General features: G+C 40.2%; 2 protein-coding genes across 6 annotated transcripts in view; one reads left to right on the plus strand and one right to left on the minus strand.

The window, feature by feature from the left end:
* Window positions 1-6,519, plus strand: part of TPP2 (tripeptidyl peptidase 2) — a 77,361-nt gene extending 70,842 nt beyond the window's left edge. For all 5 annotated transcript variants that reach the window (XR_004259187.1, XR_004259188.1, XM_032246173.1 and 2 more), the window contains 3 exons: window positions 1,939-2,146; window positions 3,722-3,841; window positions 5,566-6,519. Coding sequence is in view for 3 of the 5 variants with exons in the window: in XM_032246173.1 (XP_032102064.1) it covers window positions 1,939-2,146; window positions 3,722-3,841; window positions 5,566-5,655 (418 nt within the window). In the remaining 2 variants the exon portion in view is untranslated. The remainder of the gene's footprint in view (window positions 1-1,938; window positions 2,147-3,721; window positions 3,842-5,565) is intronic.
* Window positions 6,520-10,394: 3,875 nt separating this feature from the next.
* METTL21C (methyltransferase like 21C) lies at window positions 10,395-20,525 on the minus strand. Its single transcript, XM_032246176.1, has 4 exons — window positions 19,871-20,525; window positions 16,320-16,471; window positions 12,563-12,680; window positions 10,395-12,050 (listed from the first exon to the last, which is right to left on the minus strand). The coding sequence occupies exons 1-4, from the start codon at window positions 20,163-20,165 to the stop codon at window positions 11,656-11,658; spliced, it is 960 nt and encodes a 319-aa protein (XP_032102067.1). The 5' UTR covers window positions 20,166-20,525; the 3' UTR covers window positions 10,395-11,655.
* Between the last annotated feature and the right edge of the window lie 485 nt (window positions 20,526-21,010).

Consider the following 21,010-nt stretch of genomic DNA (forward strand, 5'->3'; position numbering starts at 1 on the left):
AAACTCTGTCTCAAAAAAAAAAAAAAAAAAAAAGGTATTCAATCTGAGCCAGTCAGTACAAAGCCTAAGGAACGGAAAGGAATACTCCAGATATGTAGAATTTAGATATGTGATCAGAAGATGCTAAGACACAAAGAGGATTGTACAGCTAATTTCACCCAGGTCTGACAAATGCAGATTACCTGTGTCGCCCCCTGATTTCTGCATCATTCCAGCTCTTCCCTGAGCAGCCAGGACCCATCAGTCAGCATTGGCCTGGGTATGGAAACCTGCCTCATCAACCATTTCTGTTCAAGTCCCCTTTCTCCTTCACAAAATCAAGATAGTAGTTGTGCCCGACACCTAGGGTTGTTGGAAGGCATAAGTAAAGGACTGCCTAGAAGACATTTAAGGATAGCGCCTAGCATCTAAGAGAACGGGAAGGAGGGTGGCTCAGGCCATGCAGATGCCCCACAGCTTAGAAGTTCCTAAAGGCTACTCATAAATCCTTTTCTTAAGTCCAAAGTAAGCAAGCAGTACCCAGACACATCTCCACATAAAAGGGGTGAAAGTTGGTTCTTTAAGCTTTGAAACTGCTGAGAAGCACTGAGGCATCTTTTCGGCATAGTTTCATTTACATTGTAAATGTGTTGAGGTTGGTAACCTGCCCTCTTTGATGAACTCTGCCAGTGTGAAGGAATTTCTCAACAGCTCTGCTACCCACGTTGCCTCCCTGCTCACTTTCAAGGTATCGGATCAAATGGGCTTTGAACCTCTGAGAATACCCTAGTCTTGGGCAACGTTTCAGCAGCAGCATTTTCCATGGTACTTAGCCTTCATGTTCCCTGTCATGCGACCTCTTTAATTAACAGGACTGCTTGGTGCACAGGATTAGTGTGTGTGAGCCTTTGAGCCCTCAAGTTGTTGGGTTGATGGCTGTCCTTGCTACTCTTGATGCTTATTGGTGGTATAGTCCCGGCAGATTACACATGCTACACGTTTTACTCTGAGTCTTTCAGAGTCACTCTTAGCTGTTAGTTTGTTCCACAGCTAAATGCCTTATCATCATTTTCTCAATACTTTTAGTCCTCATTGTTTTCACATGTATCTGACATGAGTTGGACAGAATGCTTCAAATAAGCACACATTCTGGAGACTCACACTTTTCCCTGGCGTGTATGTAGGTGGTGGTTGTATTTCATTCAGCAATGATTTATTGAGTGTCCATTCTGTGCCAGGCATTGTCCTAGGTACTTGGAATGCATTGAAGAAAACAAAGATGGCTTCCCTGGATCAAGGTAGTGTGCCATAGTGATTAAGGGCACAGATTACAGATCCCCACTGCTAAGCTTAGAAGCCTGGATCTGCCAATTCCTAACTGGAGGAACTTGAACAAATTGCATAGTCTCTTTGGCCCTCAGTTTCCTCCTTTGCAACATGGTGGTAATTAATAGTATCTCACTCAGAATTGTTTTGAATGTGAATGAATTAATATGTTAAAATGCTAAGACAGTTGCTGGCACTTTCAGAGTATAGCATTGTATTTGTTTGCTCTAGCCATGAATGAAAGTTTTAAGACATAACCTGTGTATACACATACACAAATGTATAGTAATTGCTATTTATAAGAAATCTAAAAACTCAAAAGACATTGGCCTGATTAAGAATTGTATAGCTAACAGAATTTAGAATAGTAATTAACCTTTCGAGTCTGTTGCTTGTGGCATTCTGTTTCAACAAGGTGCAGCTACCCTAACTCATTTAATCTACATGTGTAATATAGTAGCTCATTTGATATTTATTAATAAGGCATTTGATATACAATACAAACATATGTACCTGAATATACAGTATTTCTGCATTACAAATCTTAGGCAAAAGAATACATGAATTTAAGCTCAGATAAGACTTTAAAGACATTTTACTGATATCTGAAATATTTTTAAATTTGCTGTACAGTGACATGGACAAACAAAAATCCACCCTCGTAGATGCCCTTTGTAGGAAAGGTTGTGCCCTGGCAGACCATCTTCTTCACACCCAGGCCCAAGATGGAGCCATTTCCACTGATGCAGAAGGAAAGGAGGAGGAGGGAGAAAGTCCTTTGGATTCTCTGGCAGAAACATTTTGGGAAACTACAAAATGGACTGATCTTTTTGACAACAAGGTAACCTTTCTGCTTCTTGTTTCCGCAGAGTTTTTGGGGTTACCTCACAGACCTCTCTTGTGCCCATTGCCGGTTAAAAGAGTGAAGGTAAAGGGAAGGAGGCTAAGCTGAGCTCTGAATATGACCTTATGTGTGGCCTAGTACTTCATGTTTGTCTCGCCTTTTTTAAAAACCAGTTTGAGAATGTATGTAGTCGGTTTTTATTTAAACCAGTTATGTATGTAGCTAAATTAAGCAAGTCTTCTAGAAAATGTCTTCATTCCTACCCATCTCTATTTATGTGCCAATTTGTTGGTGGTAGGAGATTGGTTGAGGGGGCATACTGGTTAGTTTAGATGTTGCTTATTTTCCTCAAGACCCTTGAATCTTCTTTTCCTGTGGAAATAAAGTAAATGGAGTCAGTGGGATTCCCCTCACAGACCATCCTTTTGTTTTAGTAGACAAGTGCATGTTCTCAGGATTAACTGGTAATTTGCAGTAAAGAACCCTGGAAGTGGGAAGAAAAATTCTTCTGTGCTTCAGATTTTGCCAGCACAGTGCGGTGGTACACTTATAGAAGGTACTCAGTTATATTTGGGAAACTGAAGGAGCCAGTATTGCAGCAGAGGTTAGGAATTTGAATCTGAAATTAGACCCCTTGAGTCTTGAGTTTGGCTCCTGCCTCTGCCACTTTTATATGTGACCTTAGGTAAGTTACTAAATTTTGATACCTTAGTTTCTTATCTACACGACCTTCCATAGGCTGTGATGAATGAGTATTAAGTACATGCAAGGTCCCCAACCATACTTGCTGTTATTGCGAACAATTATTGAAGGCCTACTGTGTGCCAAACACTACTTAGTACCGGAAACATGAAGATGAATAAGAACCTGGTTTCTGTCTTTGAGAAATGTACAGAGATTGAAAAACACTTGATGACCATCATAATAAAATTGTTATAGATCATTCTATTTTTGCAATAATGCTACTGTATTAGGGGCTATGCATTCTATTACCTGTCTGTTTACTGTGTTTGTGGAAACAATTGTTGAACACTTTAGTTGGCTTTAGAATACAAATCAATGTCATAGAACTTTCTTTGAGTACATTCCCCACATTCCAAAGTAAAGACCAAATATATATATAAATGACTACAAGTATATTTGACAGATGCAATAATTACAAGTAAAATCTTGTACCAAAGAAACTATGTTTATATAATCTAATACTTGTTTTTTGAATTATAACCTCATTTGCAATTTTGGCAGTTTATACTGACTCTACATTTTTGTATTTCTATCCTGATTTGCATCTTTGTAATTAATGTTAGCTCTGATTTCTTATGCATGAAGAGGTATTTTTAAATGAATTTCCACAGCTAATAATTTCTCATATTAGTTTTCTTCCCCCAAAAAAACATAGTTCCATCTATGGAATACTAATTTTCTTTTTAAAGATTTTTAAAAATTTTACTTGATGTACCATATTTATTTCAAAAGCTACACTTCTGTTAAAGCCTTAATTTTATTGTTAAAGTTAATGCCTTAAAATGTAAGTTATTTTATAAACAAGCTTTATCATGTTTTATATTATAGGTTTTGACATTTGCATATAAGCACGCATTAGTAAATAAAATGTATGGGAGAGGCCTTAAATTTGCAACTAAACTTGTGGAAGAAAAACCAACAAAAGAAAACTGGAAAAATTGTATTCAAGTAAGTGGTATTTGCAGTGTCACTGTTAAGCATCACTTTGATATTGCATAGTGACAAGATAAGTAGGATTAGGGTTGGGACACAACAATGCTGGTTTTATTGTGACCAGTTATTACACTAATAAGAGTAATGTGAACTATAGAATAAATATATGAGAGACAGTAAATATGCTATTTACATTTTAAAAACACTGTTCGCTGCTATCCAAAAAACTGATATTAGCCTTAAATGTTTTCAACAAGGGCAAAATGCATTGTGAATTTTGTAAAAGTAGAAGCCAGTTTTTCTTCATGAAGGAAACAATTCCTTTTGGAGTTTATATTTGATTTTATTCTTCATTTGAGATGGTAGGCATTTTTAAAATTATTTTACCATATGTCATATTATGTGCAGAGAATTTCTATAGTTGAGCCTTCTGCACAAGTTACTTGTCACGTAAAAAAATTTAACTTAATTCTACAGAAGTTATTTTAGTCTGACCTCGTCTTTGTACATGCATAATTGGTTTATACCTAAAGGATACGTGAAGGCAGGGCAGTTTGGTAGTGCCAGAGGGGTAAGCATAGGTCAGTTGTACTTTATATGTAAGGCATGCTTTGAACGTAAAACCGACCAGTAGAAAATGTTTGATAATTAGAGTAAGCTATAGTTCATATTTACTCTGAGAGCTTTTTGTTAACCTTCACCAGTCAGTCCAAACTGTAAGATATTTTAAATAAGCTCCTTCAGATCTTTGACTAGATTGAGAGAACCCTTTCTGGAACCAGGTGTTGATGTGTCTAATGTGGTTCTCATCACATGGAACCTGATCCCTGAGCGCTTAGGTTTGTAAAGCCAGTGATCTCTGCAGACTTTCACATCAGGGAGTGTTTCATAACTTGCCTACCCTCCACTTTGCCCCCTGCTGCCTGTCCTCCACACAGCATCTGGAAAAGATGCTTTTTGTCCCCTACTGTTGAATCTCCATCACATTTGGAATAAAATCCAAACACTCCTCTGTGGCCCATAAGCCCCCTGCCTATACCTCTCCAGCTTTATTTCTTATCGTACTTACTCGTATAAACTCTGCTTCTGCCACACCAGCATCTCTGCTTGGCAGAAACAGCCATACCTGTTACTATCAGAGGACCTTAGCGCTATCTGCTCCGGCCAGATGGAATGTCTTACCCAGATTTTCTCACAGATTTCTTGTCATTCAAACTCAACTTAAGTGTCACCTCCATAGAGATCCTTTCTTAACCATCTGACTCCCCACTTAGTTTATATTATATCAAATATTATTTCTACTGTATACCTGATAAATATCTTGTTTACTCATCTATTTATTAATTTGCCTATTCTTTGTTTTCCCTAAAAATGAGAGGTGAATTTGTTCAGCGCTGTTTTCCCAATGTTTGGCATGATAGTTAACTCAGAAAACATGAATGAAAGGAAGTTAGGTAGGTAGGAAGTAAAGGAACTAGTAAATTAAGTTGAAAGGAAGAAGACAGGTTAATAGGAAAGAGGGATAATAATGAGAATTGGTTGGCTGGTTGGAAAGTTGGTTGATAGTAAGAAAAGTTGGTTGCTGGAAAGGAAGATCAATGGGTGGGTAACAGTGGGTTCGTGGAAGGAAGGTTCTATATGCTACTACCTTATTGTTACGAAATATTTAATACAGAATTAATTCTAAATATTGAGCTTTAAACCGTCACTTTTTTAAAAATAATATTATTTTGTTGTAGCTGATGAAGTTACTTGGATGGACCCATTGTGCATCTTTCACTGAAAACTGGCTCCCCATCATGTATCCTCCCGATTATTGTGTATTCTAAAATAGGAAACAAGACTTTCAATTTTAAAAAAGAACGTTTTATAGTGAATGGATATAAAAACAATTTGTGGCATTTTTAGTCTAATGCATGTTTTCATCCACTATCCAATACTGATTATTAAAATGATGTGTATTTATCAGAGAATTCACTGACGTGTGGCTTAATACATGTAAATCTAGACCTCTGACATCATGGTGTTTTCTTAATGCCTCACATTGCTGGCACAGGGATGTGCCCTGCCTGCTGGCACCTAGGCCTTGGAGTTGGGTTGCAGCTTATTACATGCATGACAGGTTTTGAAAGGTAACTTTTAACTGCAAACCTGTAAAGTTCTATTTTTTATTTTATAAATGAACAGGGTTTTAACATACTCAACTTTAGTTTTTTTCAATCGTGTGAAGGCCTTAAAAAAGCTACATTAAATGTAGCTAAAATTATTTATTGGACTAAAAATTAACAGAACTTCATTTCCAGTTTTTTTTTTTTTTTTTTTTTTTTTTTTGGCAAATGTTTACATTCAATTAAGGGGAAAAAATAGAACCAGCACAAATGAGTGGCAATTGCTGGAGCACAACTGCTTCAATAGATCTTTACCTTGGGGTAATTACAGGCAAGTCATTTTCACATCCTCTTAAAGTGCAAAGCATCAGAATGAACTCTGTGAATACATGCATAAGTGCCAGACAGCTGAATCTTTATCAGGTATTGTAAAGATACACATATGATATGTTTATTAAAATTGAAATAATGTAAAACACGTGAATAAATGTGCAAAACCAAGATCACAGTACACCATATGCACTCTGGTACCTTAATTTTTTTTTTTTTTTTAAATAATAAAAGTGAATATTGAAGCTTCTTAAACTTTGCCTTAATTTTTCATAAATAAAATTTGGGGTTATAAAAGAAATAATACATTAAATACATAGACAAAAAATGTTAAACATAAGGTAATCTATTTTACAGTGTTTCTTATAGGCTTGCAGTTATTTCAATATATTTCCAATTGTTATTGCGTGTGATTAACTTTTGTGTACATCTAACTTTTGACTACTACACGTGCATCTCTCATCATTCTTCCACCGAATAAACAGACACAAGTAGTATTAAAAAGGTTATAATCCCTTATCTAATGGCAAATTGTGTGTGTGTGTGTGTGTGTATGATTTTTTAATCTCGTTCTTTTAAAATTTACCCCTGCAAAAGGCCTACCAGCAACCCTGTCTAGTCATTTATAACTGTTTTTGCTTTATCTCATGAAATTGTTAGAGCCTTTATGAGAAAAATAAATACATGTATACGCATATTGTACACAACTTCTGGGATATCTAGGGTCTAAATTCTATCCATGAACAGCTGCATGCAAGTTCTGTCTCATGCATTCATGGACTTTCACCTGTACAAACATACAGGTCCCCATTTGTATAGATTTAGTCCAGTAAGAGAATGGAGAAGCTCAGTAAAGGTAGGATGACTTCCCAAGGTCATACTGCTGACTGACTGACTGGTAATTAATTACAGACCTTGTTTTATAACCCAGGTTTTGCTATTTCAAGTTAGTACTACATACAGCAGGAATCAGTAACGTTTGGCCCTTTAATCCAAACTGGACTGCTGCCTGTTTTTGTAAATAAAGTTTTATTGCAACAGAGCCATGCCTATTCATTTATGACTCCTGTAACTGGAGGCAGTTACACGAAGCTGCCACGTTAGCTCCTGCTTCCTGTCTGAATCATTCTGCATTTCTGTGGTGAAAGTGGACCCAAGTAAGTTCTAGATGTCCTCAGTAAAATCATTACTGTTTCTATGTGATTACATTAAAAATAACACAAGGAATAGGATGGTACTTTAAAGTCAAGCAGTTTTCCTGTTTCTGATCACAATAGCCAATGTTTGTGCACACCCACTGAAAACAACTGAAAAAAAAGCTAGGTAAAAATAATGTTTTAAAGAAGTACTAGAGACAGTACAGAGTGTGTGCCCAGTATTAGTTCTGTGGCCCCTTTCCGATGGTAAGAGGCAGGTCCCATCTCATGGGATTTCTTTCCTTCCTCATATTAGCCTGCTTCCTGGAAGAACTTCTCTTTACCCCAGAAGAGCCCCGCCTGCTCCTCCTCTTAGGCACCACAAATCATAAACCCTTTCTCCCTCTACCCCCAGCTCTAATGAAATGTGCAGGGGCTGGATGACTAGAAGCCGCAGCCTGGGTCTCTTCTGACAAGGCAAATCGCTTGACCCCCGTGAATCTCCTTAAGAAAATTAACGGTGTTGATTCAATGTGTCTGTAACAACTAAAAAATTATTTCATTTGAATTAACTGAGTCTTTTCCTCCACTGTGTTTCCTTCTCTGTCTTCCCAACAACGCAGCATTCAGAATACATGTGTCTTTGTCTTTACTTGTAGGATTTAAATCAGAGAAGCCTGCATAGGGAGATAAATAAGAGGTATCCTTGCCATCTCCACTAAAGTGGGAAGGGAGGAAACCTTGAATGGGGAAAAGTTTTTGAGGAATAAATTGGGAAACTGAACTTCATGAGTCTGAGTCTGAACGTAGTAAACCAGGGGGAGAAAAATGTATCAGTAGTCATGGGTGGTAAACTAAAAAAAGGAAGCTGACTAAGTAAAATCCTGGAAACTACAATGGAAAGATGTAAGTGCTGCTCTAACATGAAGGGTTCTTGGGCATCCATCCCATCAGCAGAATCTCCACCTGCCCTCCTGATACCCTGAGAGAGCCAGGTCAGGATGTGATGGTGCAGCACCTGCCAGCACTTTGCTGCAAAATGCCTCTGCACTCAGTTCTGCAAATATAGTGCTTTAGTTTAAAACCCCTGCTTTTGTGAGAGGATTTCAAACAACAGTGAATTCAAGCTGAGTCCTCTCAAGGGACAAACATACAGAACTACAGTCTCAATGTCAGTGCCAAGGGTCAGGTTTTCACTGTGCAGCTGGGGCTGCCTGCATACCCAGACACGTAAACCAGATTCACTCTAGAATCAGCCAGGTCTTACCCAAAATGCGAATAGAAGAAAAAGCAACTAAAAATGTATTTTGTAATTTCATTTTGTGTGTGATTTTAAGCCACCTCAGAACTCAGCTGTCTACAGTAATTTATTTTCACTAGTAAGTCATATGCCTGGCATTTGGCAGATCTAAACTGGACTTGGGCTAGATGGTCCCAAGCCTGAGTCATTAAGATGTACAATTTACAGAAACAACAGAGGCTAGAGGAACAAATTAAAGGACACTCTTAATGATGCAGTCTGCATAATGCAGTAGTATGAAATTCTACAAAAAACTAAGATGAAGGGAGGATCAGATTTCAGAGACATACTAGTTAATCCAATTCGGACCTCATTGTGTTCTGATCGAAACTAAAAATAAATGTCGTAACACTTTGAGACTATTGAACATTTGAACACTACATTACTTAATAATATAAAATATTTTAGATGTGATAGTATTATGGTTATGTATCTTGTATAGATAGAAGCTGAATTTACAGAAGGAATGATTTTTCTGATTCAAATCAATAGGGGAACAGAGAAAGGAATGGTTTAAATTAAGCATGATTTTCCATAAGTTGAAATGTACTTATTTAGCGGAATATTGGCCTATAGTTGCTATATAATAAACTACACGTATTTAAAATGTGCAATTAGCCTACTTTCCTCTATTTAAAAATTTCTGGAATCGTTTAAAGAAAAAGTACATCAATTCAGCCATTCTAAAAGGACACTTCATTTACAAAATAAGCATAAGATCATATTCCTTTGCCCTGGAAATGTGAAAAGTCTGAGAAGAGATTTAAGGGATTGAGTTTCATTTCTGTAATTTTCTTAATAGATTCCACTGCATTGTGTATTTGAAAGGTAGAGGATTTGAAAGAAAATTTGTATAACATTTGGGACAAACCAGAGTTGTTTTTTTTTTAACAGCTTTATTGAAGTGTAATGTACATATCATAGAGTTTAACCATGTCAACTGTGCAGTCTAATGTCTAGAATGCAGCCATCAGCACAATCTGGGTTTTTAGCCCTTGGCCAATCATCTGGAAGAACTCCCTCAAGCTCATTTGTAGCCAGTCTACATTCCCACCCCTAGCTCCAGACAGCCAGTGATCAGCTTTCTAATTCTGTAGTTTTTCTAGAAATTCCATATGCATGGAATCATACAATATGTAATTTTTTGTGTCTTTCACTTAGCGTAGTGTTCTTGAGTTTCAGCCACTTTAGGTGTATCTGTTCACTCTCTGTTGCTGCTGCATATACTGCATTGTGAGATGTACCACATTTTGTTCATTCACCAGTTGATGGATGTTTGGATTGTTTCTATTTGAGGCTATTAGGAATAATGCTGCTGTACTGCTGTGAACGTTTGTTTACAAGTCTTTGTGTGGACATATCTTTTAAAGTAATGTAGGGTAGTTATCTAGGAATGAAATTGCTGAGATTATTTCTTTTTACATTGTAAGAAACTAGCAGACCATTTTCAAAATGTGTACCATTTGACATTCCCACTAGCAATATGTGAGAGTTGTAAGCTTTGCACATCCTCAGCAACACTTGATGAATCACCAAATTTACCTTAGAGACTCATAGACTCATATTCTCAGTAGGCAATATCAATAAAGAAAATAGAGACAAATATTTGCAATTATGGCTAGAATATCCATTTGTTCCTTAAACTTACAGGTACTTCTTGTTTTACAGGCAGATTTAAAGATCACTAAGAAATACCAATATGTATGAACATCAGTAAATCATACTAATTGCTGTCTCAGTTATTGCCTCTTTAAAGTACTACTTCTTGTGAATCAGATCTTCCCACCAGGCTCTTGAGGAGTGTCTTGATTCTTCTTGACCTTTTTATTTTCACATGATTTTAGAATTAGCTTGACAAATTCCACAGGAAAGTATATTGGGATTTTTACAATGATTTCACATAAGCTGTTGATCAATTTGGAGAAAACTGACATATTTACAATGTCTCCTAATGCACAAACCTGATGTCTCCCCATTTAGGTTAGTTTTAATTTGCCTCAATAATGCTAGATACATTTGCATGCACTTCTTGCTTTGTTAGATTTATTCCTAAGTATTCAATATTGCAATTGTAAGTGGTATCTTTATTTAAATTTCATTTTCTATTTGTAGTTGGAATTTACAAATAAAATTGAGCTTTCAATATTGACATTTGGCCACCTTGCTAAACTCTTACAAATTCCAGTATTAATGTGGATTGCCTGCAGTTCCAGAGGTTGGCAAACTATGTGCTGTGAGCCAAATCTAACAGGCTAAAAAGGTTCTTACCTTTTCATAAATGGTTGTAAAAGAAAAAAAAGAAAAAGAATTTGATGTAGAACAGTATGTGACCTGTGCCCTGGAGAGTCTAAAATATTTATTGTTAAAAGAAAAAAAAGCAGACAATACAGAAATTAACTAGAAATTATTAAAGATAATTGACACGGAGGGAGAGTATTTGTAAATTATCTTAAGAAGTTCCTAAAACAACGTCCATTTTCTCATTTTAGCAGTTTTACTTTTTATTTTTAAGCCTATTAACTTTTCTATCACTCAATATCCTTTTTTTTTTTTTGCTGCAGTTAAAAAATCTGTAAAAATAGATTCTTCAAACTTAAATATAGTGACCCTGTCAAGCCCAGTTTCAAAAAGCATGTGACAATATATTGAGAAGTTTAAAAATGTGCTATAGCAGAAATAGGGAAGAAATTTACTTAGTAATTTATCCATGTAAGATTTATTAAAGATGTAACCAAGACTTTGGAACCAACAAAGCTACTTTCATATTTTTATGGTATTCTTTCCAGATATTTAGATTAACCAGATCCTCTTAAATAAGTTACTTGAGAAAGTTTCTGCAGTATTGTTACATTTGTTCTAAGTATACAAGTTGTTTCTCTGTACTACCTTCTCAATCCTATAAAAGAAGTCTTTATTACCAAAGCAATTTCTAACACATTACTCAAAAGATTGGCTTTAGTCCCATTTTAGTATCCCCTTAAAAAGTTTGACTGATGACTCTGGATATTCAGCCAACAGTGTTGTGTCAAAAACTTGCTTGAATTTATCTAAAAATTCATAGTCGGTGCTGAATCTGAACTTGTTTGCCCAAAGCAGCACCGTCCCTGGCTGGGAAAGGTACACCATGGTGGTGAGCAGCTTGTCCAGGAAGTAGTGATGGTAGACCACATCCGAGGCTAGGACATAATCATAGTAAAAAGCTGACTTGGGAAAGTTTTTTTCTAGGTCTTCACCCCATACCAGTTCTTTCACTTCAGGCAGATGTGCTGTACATTGTAGTGTGTTTTTTAGAAGATTGTATTGAAGGTTTCCCAGGACATCAGGCAAATCCGTTGCTGTGACCTGAGCTCCTAAGAGAAAAAGAAAAATTGCAATAATGATGAAACAGTTGGGCAGCCACAGTGTACATATACCCAGGGAGAAACACGAGAAACAACTGGATTCCTTAGCCTTGGCTCTACTGGGTAGGCTGAACACGTGTGACTCAATGTGGGCTGGCTGAAGTTTCTAATGAGCAGCCTTGCCCTGTGCACTGTAAGACGGTGAGCAGTCTCCCTGGCCTCCAACAACCTGATGTCGGTAGCTCCCCCACCTCACCCTCCCACGGGCTTGACAACAGAGATTCAGAGTCACGCCTCTGGACTCAACTTCGTCCCATGGAAACTGGTTGATTAGAGATTAACCTCCCTGAGACTTGATAATCTCTGTGGATAATAGTAATTCCTGCCACATGGCATTTGGGGAAGATTCACTGAGTGAAGTCAGGGCCAGGCATCTAAACCACAGCCTGTCATATAGTAAGCACTTGCTGTCGCGGTTACAGTAAAGTTCTGGGCACTAGGTCAGGAATAAACAAACAAACCTAAAATACTGGCCACAGTGGAAACAAGGCCTGGTCCAGCACCAATTTCAAGTATTTTTGCATCTTGGAAATTCAGTTCCTCAGCATGTTCCTCCAAATATTGACACAAAGCCGTAGCCTAAAAGAAATAATTATAACTTTTCATGTGGGCATTGGAACATTGGAAACCAGTAGCAACCCTTTCTGGCACTCAAATTTAAATACTAAAAGACACGTTATTAAATATGTTCGGTTTATATTCATAAGAACCCAAATGTATGCTCAATGCCATATTTAGACCTCTGAAATGAAGAAGTTATAGTAAATTGCATCTAAGGAACTGGGGAAGCAGATTTGTTAAATTGCCTCCATCAGATTTGCTCAATCTCCAAAGAACAGGAAGAACAGATCAGCTTAGCTATTTCCAATCAGGACAATGTTGGGCTAAAGAAACAGCAATTTCTTCCTCTGGTTTAATCATGTCGGGTCTCCAACTCCTTTAAGAATGTTGTTTTATATTAGAATTCTTTCTTGTAAGAGAGTTTTTTTAATTATAGAAATAATTTTTAATGTCATTTTATAAACTTGAACACCTCTTTCTTGACTCCTTTACCAAAATTCAGGTTGGCTAATGCATTGGCGTCTAGAGCAATGGGGCAGTGACTTTTTAAGTGGTTCATCTAAGAAACAGGCTGTTGAGAAACTGCTTCTCAGACTCCAGGGTGCAAACAAATCCCTTGGGTAGCTTGTTATAGATGCAGATCCTCATTCAGTAGGTTGAGAATGGGGCTCAAGAGGCTGCACGTCTAAACAAGCCCCGACATGGTGCTCATCTGCTGGCCCACGGACCGCACTTTGAGTAGCAGCAAGGAGATTTTTTTAAATGTTTTATATATGAAAAATCTTTTTTTTTAATACAGGAAATCAAACATCCCTTTCTTCTTTATACCTTCCCTTCTGCCTCCACCTTCCCCTAACCCTTCTACAAAGGAGTAAAGAGTATTTGATTTGCATTGATTGATAAGATGTTTACATTTATGGCAATGAGGCATCAACTAGCAGTGCCCTGGATTTGAGAGATTAGGAAGATGACATAGTTGCTTCAATTTGCGTATGAATAGCCTAGAGTCAGGAATGTGAACACTGTGATTTGAAAAAACAATGAACTCTATAATTTGCTTACACATTTAGGCCCTAGCTAAAGATATGCCCCATCTTCCTCGGGACTCTACTTTCTATTTGGGGCCTCGTTGGAGTGGGGCAGCCAGGATGGCTGGAGACGCGCCACTCTTACGATTACCAACGGTAGGCTCAGTTGCCAACTTGACCCTGTAAGTCACTCCATTTCATCCTCATCTGTTCATATTGAACTTCCACAGGCAAAGATGAACATGACACAGTCACCTCGACTGTCTGGGAACTCAGGGGTGGGGCTGGGGGACCAGGTAAGCCAAATACAAACTGCGTTCCGGGCAGGTAAGTGCTGGGGAGGAGGCGTACAGCAGGGTGAGGGAGAGGGGTCTCCACGGAGCCGCCGAGGCTTCGGGGCCAACTTCCAGCACCAACCGCAGCACGCTGCAAGGAGCTCCGGAGTTTACAAGGGAAGTTTTGGAGAAAAGAGTTCTTTGGTCCTTACGGAGAGAAGCTAAGTATTTGCTGTGGGGGCTGGGGGAAAGGAGTCAGTATCAGGAAGAGAGTGTCACCTAGAGCCATCTAGAGGGCAGTTCTGAGGTACTTCCCGCAGACAGCCGCAGGCCTCCTTTCTGGTGCCCTGCCGTGGGAGGGGCTGGCCCCAGGGGTGTCATCTGGAGATAAAGGTTTTCTTGGGGACAGCCATGTCACCCCCAGCCCCTAGTCCTGTTAGCAAACTCTGAAGGGATCTTTCCACAGAGCTGCACCTGAAGTCACATGGAAAGGGCACTGTCTCATTTTAGATAACCTTCTTGTGTGGATTTCAGGAAACAGGTTTCATGAGAGGCTGATGTTTGGTGCATGAATCATGCCTTGTTCAAAATGAAACAGTCAGGTGGGCAAATACTCTTTTTTCTGATCTCTTTCTAAATTTTTTTCTTTTTTTAAGAGAGATGGGGGTCTCACTGTGCTGGCCAGACTGGTCTCAAACTCCTGAGCTCAAGCAGTCCTCTTGCCTCGGCCTCACAGTGCTGGGGTGACAGGTGTAAGCCACACGCTGGCCTCTGATCTCTTGTCACTACACCACTCTGTCACTACACCACTGCTGTTGTCTATTTGCCTAATGTATTATAATAGAAAGCTGTGAGTTGTTTGGTGATTTTCAAACTTGTTTTCAAGGCAAAGAAAAGCCTTTGGTTGAAACAAATTATATGCATAAGGTGTAAAATAGAGCTTCCTGTTGGAGAGTGGGTGAAGGTGGACCCCCTAAGAGCCTGGAGCCCTTCTGCTACCATTCTCCCCATCCTGTGTCATCCACAGGGTTCCTGAGGGAGCCCCAAGGAATTGATAACCAGGACTACTCAATACGGGGGCCGTGGTCCAACAGATGTGCATCACCTGGGAACGTGTAAGAACTGTGCCCCACCCCAGACCTCCTGAATCAGAATCTGCATTTGAACAAGACTGCAGACTGAGAAGTTCTGATCTGGAGCCTCTCTAAGTATTGACAATGTCTGCAATGGGAAAAGCGATGGCGCTGGCTCCAAGGGCCACTGCCCAGCTTGGCTCTGCCCTGCACCCCAGTCAGGAGCTTTACCACACCAGCAGACTCACCTGCGTCCCCATTTCCTCAACTGAAAGGTGGAAAGAAAGAATATTACATTAATGACGACAGCTCAAGTGAGCTTACACTAGGACTTCATTTAATCTCACAACCTAAAATTAATTCTTGTAATTCTGAGAATCATGTCAGGAGTGCTGTAGGCATTACCACTACCCTAGTTTTAAAAATGGTAATGAAGGCAAACAGAGGTGAGGTGAACGTTTGTGACCACGCAGGCTGGAAATGAAAGCTTTTCCGACTCAAAATCCAGAGGACTGCCCCATTTCAGCACCATGCTCTCAAGGCTGTGGCAGCGGTGACATGTCATGAAGTCATGCCTCCTAAATCCCTACCAACACGGCCCAGGTGGAAAAGAGAAGAATGGCTGGCTGGGTGCAGTGGCTCATGCCTGTAATCCCAGCATTTTGGGAGGCCGAGGAGGGAGGATCACTTAAGATCAGGAGTTCGAGACCAGCCTGGTCAATATGGTGAAACCCTGTCTCTACTAAAAATACAAAAATTAGCCAGGTGTGGTGGCAGGTACCTGTAGTCTCGGCTACTTGGGAGCCTGAGGCAGAAGAATCGCTTAAACCAGGGAGGTGGAGGTTGCAGTGAGCCAATATGATGTCACTGCACTCCAGCCTGGGCGACAGAGCAAGACTCTGTCTCAACAAAAAAGAGATGGATGGCTGAGGGTCGGTGGGAGTGGCTGGGAGATGCCCACTGCAAAGTCTAAACTCTAAACCCCTGGGTTTTTTCTTAACAGTTCATATAAATTTTGCATTCACTTCCTCATATAGCTGAGTTTGTTTAATATAAAAATATTTCAAGAAACAGAGCTTAAGGCAAAACCAGTGCTTCTGAAAAAATACTGTTTTGCTGATCACAAGCACACCACCAACATCCCCCAGGGCACGAGCAATTGAACCTCAAATTGAGAGACACAGGATATGAAGGAACTTGACATATTGTCCAAGGCAACTCGGAAGTATGCAATTGTTATCTGCAGAAATCCTGACATCACAAACGTGACAGTTCTCTCACCCCTGGCCACACCACCGCTCCGTAACTCTCTATGGATTCCTGGATGACAATCTCCTTTCCTGCAAACCGATAATGCTCCTGAGTGTAGCTGGCATAATCTGTAGGAACAAATTTCTGGAGGCTATGAAGAGATTGTTCTATCTTGTTGGAATCTGTGAAGCAGAAAAATAAAATGGGGTTTATAATTTGTTAAAATCCTGTGCAAAGACACACTTGGTACAATTGCTAAGACGGCATTAGATTCAGCGATCTTCCTTATGAACAGAGAGGATAATGCTACGCAGGAGAATGGCTGTAAACTGGCATAAAATTGAATTTTATGAGGCGATGGGGACAGGAAATTTGAATGTGACATTTTTATAGGATGACAAAATGCCAAAAGATGCTCTGGGCCTTTCCTTATTTAGGGAAGGACAGAAGAGGTATGGATTCGCTCCCAACCTATGTTTTTCTGATGGAAAAATGGCAAACTTACCAGCAAAATGGCACGAATGAGCTGTCTGGATACAGAGGAACTAGGTAAACACAGACTTGCCTTTATTTATTTATTTAGAGTCGGAGTCTTGCTCTGTCACTCAGGCTGGAGTGCAGTGGCATTATCTCAGCTCACTGCAACCTCCACCTCCCGGGTTCAAGTGATTCTCCTGCCTCAGCCACGTGAGTAGCTGGGATTATAGGCATGCGCCAGCACACCCGGCTAATTTTTGTATTTTTAATAGAGACAGGGTTTCACCATGTTGACCAGGCTCGACTGGAACACCTGACCACGTGATCCACCTGCCTCAGCCTCCCAAAGTCCTGGCGTAAGCCACCACGCCCAGACAGACCTGCCTATTTTTAGGTCTTGAAGTGAGGTAACATTCCCACATGTTGGCTGGAGCCTGTTCCTTCAACCCTTCCTACAATTGCTGCTCAAAAGGTAGAGGCCACCCAAGCCCAGCCAGCCCCACAGCCCTGGGGGAAGTTGGCAGCTGAGCTCTGGCTATTAAGTTACTATTGCTTTAAATACTCCTTTAAACCCATGACACACACTAGCAACTCTCAAATGGCATATAAAATGAGAGGAAAAGAGCACCTGATCGGGCTGACATGGGATCACAAGTGTTTGCAGGTTTCCCAGAGTGTTGGAATAAAAAGAGCAGTGAGTCAAAGTGTGGGGAAGAAGGATCAGGAGCAGAGGAGAAGGTGTTGGTCCCAGCGGTGGCAAAGAATTACCAGTGTGGAGACTGTCGGCGGTGGTGGGGTGGGGGGCGGGCAGGGAAGAAGGTCACTTCTGTTTGCATGAAACCTGCCTTTGTGGCCTGAGATATGACTGGAAATTTTTTAACTGGGGGTAAAATATGAGCTTTGAAAAAATCTGGAAGGGGCAGCCGGCGAACATTGGAAGTGTTTTAATCTGAAATAGACACTCCGGGTGGAAGGCAGAAGGAGGTGAATGAGAGGCGAAGGGAAGCGGGCCCTGGAAGAAACGCGGTCGGCAGGGCGTTCCCCAGGTCGGGGGCGGGCCCCGCAGGTGTCGGACGTCTCACTCATGCCATACACACTGGAACCGTTCCTTGCCACCGCTCTGCAAAGCCTGCTGACAGCTCCACAGTAAGTAGAGGAATTTGGAGGGAGCCTTTAGAAATAGTCACAACCATTTGACAATGTCTATTGAATCTAATTAAGAACAAAACCTGGAGCTTGTATTTTATATGTTTGTATATATTTTCATTTAGTTTCCCTAGAAATTCATTTTTGTTTTATATTACAAAAGTATCAGTGTGCAGCACACTAAAAAATATATGAATGAAGTGACTCATTTGTAAATGAGCATCACAGGTGCCTTCTGCTCTTCGGAGTGTTGTTTTTGGCTGTGATTTTGATTTAGTATGTCCTACCACTTTGAAGGAGAATTCTCTGCCCTGACAAAAAGGTGAGCTTCCAAAAACCTGGGACCTCAGTGAACTTGCAAGACCCCTCTATAAAAGGTAGCCAATTCAGTCCTGAGACCTTGTCCTTTCTGTCACCTGCCCCGGTAGGAGGTTGTAGGGAGATTGTAGGGTAAGGAGGGAGCCCTGTAGCTCTCCCCACATTTTCTGGGAAGCCACTGATACTTAACAGAACCCTAGCTCCTATCACATGGCTGAGAAGGTGACCCTGAATTCTGGCTTAGAGGCAGGAAGAAGGCAGAAAAGTATAGGCTGATTGATGTTTAATAACCAGTTCAGCCAGAGGGGAAAAGCGTTGATTGACAGGGTTTGATGATTGCTCTGGAGTAAATACTCCCACCCCAGCGATTTCAGAGGAGCATTGTGACGTCACTGGGGAAAGACGTGCAGTACCTCACCACTGTGTAGGGTTCCTACTGTCCGGACACCATATACATGATTAATCTCGAGAGCACAGATATTAGGAAGATATAGTAGAATAATTGATAATGAGTTTTGAGTATTTATCTCCTTTGCTTTTAATATGACTTTGTCTTTGATATAATCTATTTAATCATAAGATTCTAACTTAAATTGAATGATGGTCATATTTAACAACGAGCTAGAAAAGTTGCTGAAATTCAGGTGCCGATACAAGCCATCTCCAACACACTACTGGGTGGTGGCTCAGAGCATCAGGGACCCATATCAGCCCCTGCGGGCTTCCCTGCCCTGCCCCACTCTCATCCAAGCCATGCCTGTCCCTCCTCTCACATGTCACCGTCTGGGGACTTATTTTTCTCTAGAGACTAGGAAGAGTTAGTAGGGGGCTGATTTTGAATAGCTCATCATTTCACAGGTAAATAAACTGACAATTAAGCTTGACAGCTACACTCTTCCAATCAACATTGTAAAGAAACATAGACATACATGTCTTCTGTAAGACCCTGTGAGGTTCTACAAAGATAAACAAATGTATGTTTATGGCGCCTTAAACATTTTCATTTATTCTAGCTGTACTCTTCTGATAGTTTTACAGAAATCAGATTTTCAGATAAGGTAGAGTTGCATTTTTGTGTAAACAATTCAGTAAAAATAGATACCATTCTCATTTATTAGCGTTGGAATGAATTTTTTTTTACCACTTTTAATTTTAAACACTCTAAATGCTGCATCTTGGCATTTATTAGCTCATTTGTTGTATCTGTTATTTATTTACAACTGAATCCATGCCCAGAAATGTAACCCTAAACTGTTATATTGTCCTAATGGGAAAATAGAGTTTGATTTATAAAGATTCATTGTATGGCAAAGCTGCCAAGAATGCATTTTGGTGAAAAACAGAAACAAATCTAGATTTTTTTTCTTCTAAGTTCTTGTTACAAAAATATAGCAATCTTAGATCTATACATACGATAAAAACAAATGTGTGAACTTTGATAAGTAAATCATGAAAAAACAGAATTACTTTTAATGCTATGTTTATGCTTGCAAAGCACCATTTTTCCACTAAGCTTCATTATAGTAAAAAATCTAGTGGTAAAAGGAAATGGAAATTCTTGTCACTGAAATTTACTTGAAAACGTCATTGCCGGGAAAGCAACTGAGGAAAACTGTTGAAGTGATGAAGAAGGAGGTTACCTTCTACGGGTCCCCCGGTGCTGTCTTTCTGCAGAACCCCCTTCTTCTCGGCCCCTAACCAGCCACCTGGCGAGCTCGGTTCTTCCCCCTGGCGCCCAGGCTGCTGCGCGGAGCTCAGACACATGTCCATAGCCGGAGCCTGCTGAGAGGAAAGAACTGGACAAGGCTGGAGGCGCTCAGCCCAAGACATTCCCCCAGGGCTCCGAAAGGTGTAGCTTATCTGAGCTGAAAAGAACGCCTTGCTTTTCAGCTTAGTTCCCTGAGTGAGCAAAGCAGCCACCCAAGGAGCTGTCATCCCGGCTTCTCAGAGCAAGATACAGGGAAACCGTGAAGCATTACTGAACCTATGTGCGTGAAGAAATACAGGAACAGCAGCTGTGACCTGGAAACCGGTTTTTTGCTGCTCGGGGGCCTATAGCAAGTTTTGTTCTTTTGAAAAGTTATTCTTTGCCATCCTCCTCCCCACTCCAAATATTGTAGCCCATCACTAAGTTCTGGGACTCGAAACTGTGTCTCTAATAATTTTTGGACTAAATCGTGAAATCTGTCCAGACTTGCATGCCACGGGGGGTACATGTGGATTCTGGGGTTAATGACATCATGGATGAGAAGCGGGATTTTGGAGCAAACACAAGGCTGCCCTGCTTTCCTCTGGGGCTCCATTGCAAGACAGTGGAAAGCACTGGGGCTGGGGCCAGGAGCTCGATTTGGCTCCTGCCCTAAAGCTGGGCAACTCACTCAGTCCTCTCAGGGACCATTCTGTCATCAGTGAAAAAGCGATCATAATATCCGCCTACCTCCTAAGGCTGTTGTGAGACACGGAAGAGCGAACGTGATGATTAAAGTACAGGAAATGGTACCTGGTACAGAACAAGAGACCTAGTTATTGGGATCATTGATTGGTCCCAAAATAACAATGCCTGATATTGCTGGAGGAATTCCCACATTGTTGCTGCACATGGTTCTTGAAGGGCTTGGTGTATATTCATTGAATCCTCACAACAACCCTACGAAGTAGACACTGACATGACGCCTGTCTCAGATGAGATAAATTCAGGCTCAAAATTGCCCTCAGGGAACAAAGCACAAGAGCGCTCGCCAGGCCCCCACCGTGTGGGTAATTCCATCTATACCTGTGAG

The sequence above is a fragment of the Sapajus apella genome, unplaced genomic scaffold (assembly GCF_009761245.1).
Source record: "Sapajus apella isolate SASKATOON/1434 unplaced genomic scaffold, GSC_monkey_1.0 scaffold60, whole genome shotgun sequence".
Taxonomy (NCBI): domain Eukaryota; kingdom Metazoa; phylum Chordata; class Mammalia; order Primates; family Cebidae; genus Sapajus; species Sapajus apella.